This window comes from Dermacentor variabilis, chromosome 2 (assembly GCF_050947875.1).
Source record: "Dermacentor variabilis isolate Ectoservices chromosome 2, ASM5094787v1, whole genome shotgun sequence".
NCBI classification, from domain to species: Eukaryota; Metazoa; Arthropoda; class Arachnida; order Ixodida; family Ixodidae; genus Dermacentor; species Dermacentor variabilis.
The window spans coordinates 104,959,844-104,967,195 of NC_134569.1; the positions used below are offsets into that span (position 1 = coordinate 104,959,844).

The 7,352-nt window shown below is 46.0% G+C and overlaps 1 protein-coding gene across 2 annotated transcripts in view; it reads left to right on the plus strand.

Annotated features, from left to right (window-relative positions):
• The window catches only part of LOC142572452 (guanine nucleotide exchange factor DBS-like), a 131,526-nt gene extending 126,310 nt beyond the window's left edge, over positions 1–5,216 (plus strand). For both annotated transcript variants that reach the window (XM_075681579.1, XM_075681578.1), the window contains exon 24: positions 554–5,216. In XM_075681579.1, the coding sequence (XP_075537694.1) occupies positions 554–642 (89 nt within the window). In that variant the 3' untranslated portion in view covers positions 643–5,216. The remainder of the gene's footprint in view (positions 1–553) is intronic.
• Positions 5,217–7,352: the final 2,136 nt, after the last annotated feature.

The window sequence follows — 7,352 nt, forward strand, 5'->3', positions numbered from 1 at the left end:
GGACGTCCTTGCGAAGGTCGTCAGAGCGCTCCTCTGCATACTAAACACTCGCTTGTAGACGCCACTCTGATTTGTCACTGAGGATCGTTAAGCCTGCCCGTGGTCGCCACCTCCATTTCAGCGACCCACAAGGTATTATTACTGTTTGGTTTAACTCGGAAAGCTAGTCGTCATGTCAATCAATGTCAGTCAGGGACGAGTGGCGTGCATTACTTACGCGACCTTGGTACTGAGAGAAGCAGCAGCTTGAGTGCTTAACCAGATTGTGAAATTTGTGAGGCGCACACAGAATGATGTTTTCCACGCAAGCTTCATCCTGTAGCAACAAACTTTTATTTACTGTCAGGCTTGTGTAAGTTACAAGTGCATTAAGATACACTACTTCAGTTCTTTCTCGCAGGCTTCATGCCCGTGGAAAGGTTTTTATTCTTGCCGTTACAAGCCTGTCGGCGGTGTTAAACTGCGTAGTACAGGTTTTGCCAGCACGTTGGCAACGTTGCGACGTTTCAGGCCTTTGATTTATGTATCTCTCTCCCTTTGTTTCACTTTTCAGATTCGGGCACTGGAGGCCTTCACCATGCCATCAGCCGCATCAGCATGGCCAGCAACCTGAGCAGTACTAGTCTCGATGGGGGCATGTGAATTGACTGAAACCATGCGCTGTAAATAATGTACAGGGAGAGAACGCATAGCTGCAAGTGCTATTGAGAACTTCTTGTGACTTTGCCCACATACAAGGGGTTCTTTTGCCGTCGCTTTTGGGCGCCGCCGCATTCCAAAGAAATTGACAGCATTGTTCACACCGTCACTTTTAGCATTTGCGGAAGCTTCAACTATTCGCTCCGAGAGCTTGGCAGCAATTTGCCCTCGCTTATGAAAATATTATGTACAAAGTGCGTGAAAAGACATGTACAGTGAGAAAGAGAGAGGAAGTTACCGGAATAATCTTACGTCGTGTTTATTTCTTCTTTTCTTTTCTCGTTTGTTGTGATGCGGCAACTATATTTAGTAACGATACCAAATAGTAGATATCAGGTAACTGCTTCGCGATTTTGCCGGATTGTACCTTAGTCGTACTTTCTTGTGATTATACGTGACGTTGTGCGGTGTGCACAGCAAACGCACGCAAGTTCTCTTGTACGCCAGAGCTTTTTGTAGCGTAGCTACCTGAACACGTGCTTCAGTTTTCGTGTAAACCATCTTTTCAGCTTCGAGGCTGCGAATGGTCACAAAACAAAGTAAATACACTGCTGATTGGAACTTCCCGTGAACATCTGAAACCGAATTACATGACTGGCGGTTTTTATTTTCCTGTCAGAATGTTCGCAATCTTTGCTTGCCTTTGGCACATTTGGCCTTCGTGTCCTTGCAGTACCTTCTGTCTTGTTCCTTAACCCCTACGACCGAATATACGTGCAGTCTGACCGTAGGACCCTGGACCCTGGGTAATATCGAAGATCTATCGCGAAAGTATACGTGTCATGCAGCATTTCACCAAAGATATACAAGCAAGCTTCAACTCGGAGCTTGCACTAGAGTAGACGCTTTTTCCGCATCATCTTTCGACATAAATAACGATCGCGATTGTTTCACCGTGTGATAGCGATAAGCGCCATGGTGGCCTCATCAGAATGTCTTCTGTTGCGGCAAGGATTGTGCACTCTCGTTAAGGGAACTAGGCGATCCTAACTGTGTGATGTCATGATACCTCAAATAAGTTTACTGCTTCGTGCATTTAATTCGTGGCATTGCGACACGTGTACTTGACCAAATGACGTGCCCTTCATCACTGTACATATGTACTCACGCGAGAAAACGTTTGGTGTTCTTCTTTTTATGAGTTACGTTTCGTCCGTGCTCGTAGATCAGAATGCCAGTGGAATTTGTGAGTGTGTGGTCGCGTGATGTCCCTCAGGTTTCTGCTGTTTCCCGGTGTTGCTTTGGATCTTAGATAAGCGTTTGGTGTAAGTGTACGCTGAACAGTCGTCGCACGTGCCCGAGTTGTTCACTGGCACCTGCAATGCTTGGCTTTGTTCTCCCACTAACGTGACTCACTGTGTATTTGATAGCGTTTTTTCATACTCTTTCGTACTTTATTACACGACGTACAGACCGTTAATTTTAGGACAAGCTTTACCGTGCAATTCCTACGACAACGGCTTGGCGTTTTTTCAACTCGTTCTTTGTTTCGCCTCGCTGACGTGTATGTAAATACTGCGGAGAACGATATCTGCCAGCGTCGCGGGATTCTACAAGCCTGCCTTGTATAACAACTTTTCTCGGCACCTGGAGCAGACTTTCCTTGTAGAACCAACAACAATAAGCATATGCCGTCTACCAAAGATTTATTGCATTGCAGAGCTTTGCAAATGAGTTCAAAGTACTCTGTAACCAAGGGCAACGAAAGTGTAACTATGCTGAAATCTATAGCTTCCTGATGCGAGAGAGCGGAGCCTCGTCGCGCCTTTGTCGTTTTTTTTTTCTCCTTTTTTTTTCTGCACACTGTGGCGCCACGCAAGAAACTTAGTCGTTCCAAAGTTGCGTTCCACCGCTCAACTGCTCTTGCAGCCCTTTGTTGCTGTTGCAGCCACTACCAAGACTGCATCGCATAAAAAAAAAAAGTTCAATGCCGAACGCTGTGCTACAGGAATGTGTGCCTTCAACTTTGACTGACAAACTGAATGACTGGGGCCGTGACACAGAGAGAGAGAGAGAGAGCGAGAGAGAGAGGTAGATAGAAGTGGTATTTCCTTTTTCTTAAGGTACATCGACATCATGCCCAACGGATGTGGAATTGCGAGACGATAGGAAACGGGGAATGCTCTTCTTTTTTTCCTGCACATGTTCGGGTGGAAGCGGTCGGCTTTAATTTTTTGAAGCTCGTGAGACGTTCTCCTCACTGTGCTGCCAAAGCCTTAACCGAGTTTCTTTCACGAGAGAGTGCGCTCACAAACGCGCTATCGCCGTTTGAAACGCACCAGCTTTTCTATTTTTTCTTTCTTTCTTTCTTCCGCGCCACACGTCTTCCACAGATCGGGCTTGCGCCATATGGCATCGCAGGCATGGGCCACGGCCTTGGAGAAAATGCCCTCACGGCACTGCAAAATTTCTTATCCCTTCGCTGTACAACAGAGGACGCGAAAGGAAGGAGGGATTGCCGGCGCTGGCTGTTCTGTGTGGCGTACGTTGTATGACATGGATGTCCCGTCAAACGGCGTTAGCGTCGTGTCTTTGGAAAGCGCCAGGACTACCTAATGTGGTGATAATCGCGTCTCTTAGGCTTCGTATAACTGCTTTTCAGATTTCAGCTATATTTGCTGCAAGCAAAATTGGCATTCGTTTAGGCAAATGTGGCTCCTAAATCGTGAAAACCCATAAAAATGTCTAATATGCAACACTACTCTCATGGTCAGTAGTCTCGCATATCGTATTATAATTTCGCATGTAATGTATGAAATATCACCATCTTAGAGCGTTGAATATGGACGTCATAGCGCGTATGCGGGTTTTAGTAAGAGATATGGAGGCGAACGCAATATGTTGCATATGATAGTCCACACGGTCTTATGGTGTTTGAAGGGCGTGCTGTGGAAATAAATTCTTTCATGTGGAGCTTACGGGCTAGCAGAAAGCAAAAAATAAAACAAAAACAAACAAAGAAACAACAAAAAAAGACAAAGCAGTAATGCGAATCTTCAGCAAAGGACGTTGCATGGTGAAGCATATCTGAGCTCGTTGCTTCGTATAAAGCGAAACGGAGCCGCAAACAAGCGTTACGGATGACTGGTGTTGCTTTAAATGGCCTACGAGTGGACACGCCGTGTAGTCAGTGCGAGTGGAAACCGAAGACGTGGACAAGATGTCGAGCCAGAAAATGACTCTTAATTTCCCTCCCCATAACCCTTAGCTCTCCGACATTTGCCTCACACACCCTATAACCAACTGAGAAGCTATAGCTTAGCTATTGCTCCGACTGCAGCTCTGTGGAGTATTTTTGACAGTATACAACATTATTGAGCAGCGTCGAAGGCACTGTTTCTCTAACATTGCTAAAAGAAACTTACTGCAATCTACACTAGTAAGATAAATAATAATAATCATAATATAATAACTGGTGCACTTGAAATTGTGAGTGCACACATAGGACTACCATTTGATTCGAAACCAAAGTTTATATAGTCATAACCACGGACAAGTTTTAATCATCGGTGTTGTGCAATATTTTGATCGAGTTCGAGCGACCGAAAAGTTCGTTCGGAAGACCGAAAGTGAGACCACATTTGAATAATTGTGGCCGTAACCGACTATTCGACGCTCCCTTTGTCGATTGACTAAAATCTATGCATGCGTCGACACAGGCAAAATTTTCTTATCTTCAGCAGCAGAACCGGTGGAATTTACTATGCTAGTCACGTGCTTTTCATAGCCTTCCCTAGTGGATAAACTTTACATCCCGTAAGCCCCATATCTGCTATCACTACACCGCTCGGCTGAGTAATAAGTAGGTTCCTATATGAGATGGTTTTATTTGACATCGAAGTTACTGGCCGGCCCTACGGATTTTTTCTTCTTACTGGGGTTGGCGTATGGACCTGCCTACTTAACGTGCGCTACAGTTCTGTAAATGTTTGATGCCGAGAACCAGAAGTGTGTCCGATGAATGGCGGCTAAGTTAGTCAAATCCAACGAGATAATACATTGGCCTCGCGTGCATGCCCAAACGTGACGAGTTCGATGGAAGACATGCATTTCACGGCTCTGCAGCACTGACGTTGGTGCACTGTGGATGAGCTCGTGCCCTTGCCATGCCCTTGTTTTGCTTTCCTTCACATGTCAGCTCTTAGATTGTGTACGTGTTGTCTACGTGTTATCTGGAAACGACGCGGTTCGTGCACGCTTTCAGTGCAGAGTGGAAACACCTCCTGTTTAAGTGCACGCTTATCCTGCCTCGCCTGTGTGCAATGCACAGTGTGCGCCGCTGTACTTACAATAATGTGAGAGAGAGAGAAAAAAAAGTGAGACACGCTGTAAATAGCAGTGTACTTGTGTCGCATTGAAAGTCACGCGTTGTTCTGTGTCTGCCAAAGAAAGAATAGAAAATGTCTGTATATGAACATTGCACTTGTGTACATTTCTGTTCGTCATGAAATTTAAGAAAAGGCTTGTGCATTTTCAACGTCTGATGCCATTAAAAGTAAGTTTGGTTCCAAAATGTATCTTCTATGGGTTTTATCTGACGCACATACACGCGCATACACACGATTTAAGACGTAAACACGAGTGCTGTTTGAAAATTTATGTTAAGTACTGCAGGATTACGGATCGACTACCCACGTAACTTGTACAACGTGTCAGTAGTCCCTGAAATCTGATTACGACGAAGGCGCCACATAAAACTACGGACGAAGGAAGATGACACGGGACAACACCGTAGGAGTTCCTTCGTCCATCGTTTTATTTGGCGCCTTTTTCGTAATCATGTGTAACCAACTCGCCCATCAGCACATGCTCACTGAAATCTGCGTTATGTTCGGTGGTTGTCGTGCATCAGTGCACATGCCTTACTATTCTATACTAAGGCAGTTACGAGAACCCAGCAGGCTTAAAGGTCCTTCCTGAAAGCCGATATAACGGAATTGCAACGTCTCAGGTTTTCGGAAGCCAGTACGGAGATAACATCCTTCGTGTCGCACATTTATTCTAGGTTATTACACTCAGTATCACGGAGGAATTCGAGCCGGAACCGACACACCTCTTTTATACATCCAATGTCCTCGCAGGAATAAAGTGTCGCTGCACTTGTGTGTGGGGCCGTTTTACGCTTCAGCCCACCTATTAGTACTCGAGGTTCTTTATCAAATTGAAGACACTGACAAATAACATCCATTGCCAACCAGGGTTCCACACTCCACAAACGATTGGATGCTAAGGCATGTCTTACACATTCATGCTGGAGTTCGCGCTGACCCTGTACGAGCGCGCAGGGAGCGCGCAGGGAGCGCGCTGTTTCGCGAATGCGCTCAAAGTTGCTAGACCAGCCAGTGACGCGGCAATTTTGCGTGTATTCGCGAACTTCTTTCACGCTCGGAAAAACACTTTAACAGTATAGTTGTTAGAACCGCGCTAGGTTTCTCTTGACGTTCGCAGCTTCGTCGAGCTGGGGGAGAGAGAGCTGAGAGAGTCTGAGAGCAGAGTATAAAAATAGTATCGCTCAGCATGGGGACGCGGCGAGTGTGGCTGGAGGCTAGCGGGGGAGAAGGAGCGGTGCGGTTGGGACACATGTGGTGTGACGTCCTTGCTCTCCGATAAAAACCAGCGCGCTCGCTTCGGCGGATTTCAAGAAGCTACCATGTACATGGCGTCGGAGTTAGCATCTATCAGAGTTAAGGAACGGCGGTTGCCGTCACGTGGCCTCGGTGCACTGTATGGCACACGAAATCGACGCATACGGCGTCTCAACAAATAGCTTCTATTGCGGCCATGGCGCGCCGTCCCAACCGAAACTCCCCACAGAGGAAGATGGCATGGATTTTTCTGAAGCCTTAACTTTACCCAGCTCCGCTGGTCTCTGGTGTTTGCGATAGCAGAGCCACGCATAATCTTTATGTAGCACGTATTGTGAGCAACAGAAAAATGTATCGAGTTTTTCATCTTGCTCTGCAATTTCCTCATTGACACTTTTCATCTAATTAAAACATTGGAGAAGTTGAATAATTATGACTAATTATGTAATTAGGCGGGATGCAAAATATAATCTGAGCATCTGAAAGCGACGACAAACAACATTACCTTGGTTCTGTCCAACTACGTGGGATATGCACATATTTAAGTCTTGATGCATGACAGTTGCGACGCCCTACTTATGAGCGCAAGAGTGCAGAGGCAATGTGTTGCTGACGCTATGGTGAAAGATTAGTTTCTGGAATTGTCAAAACCACGACCTAATAGCGAGGCACGCCGTGGCCGGAGATGGCGGATTAATTCTCACCACGTGGGGTTCTTTAACGTGCACCTTAGTCTAAGTACACCAGCTTTATTGCATCGAAATGCGGCCGTCCTGGCCGGAACCGAACCTTGGAGCTCAGCGGCTTGGTGCCATAGCCACTAAGCTACCACCGTTAGTGATGAAGTGAATGGTAAATGCCGTTATCGGCTTTGAGCCGTGAAAAGATAACGCAAAGAAGAAAAAAAAAGTCGCAGATGCACCGCACAGGCGAATTAACGATTGCGAAAGCGAATTAGTAGATATCTATATGAAGTAAGGATAGTACTTTTATCGGCCATATAAACTTGGAAACATTCGCTTACTAACTGAACTAAGAAGCGTGGTGTCAGCGTGCACAGGCAAACAT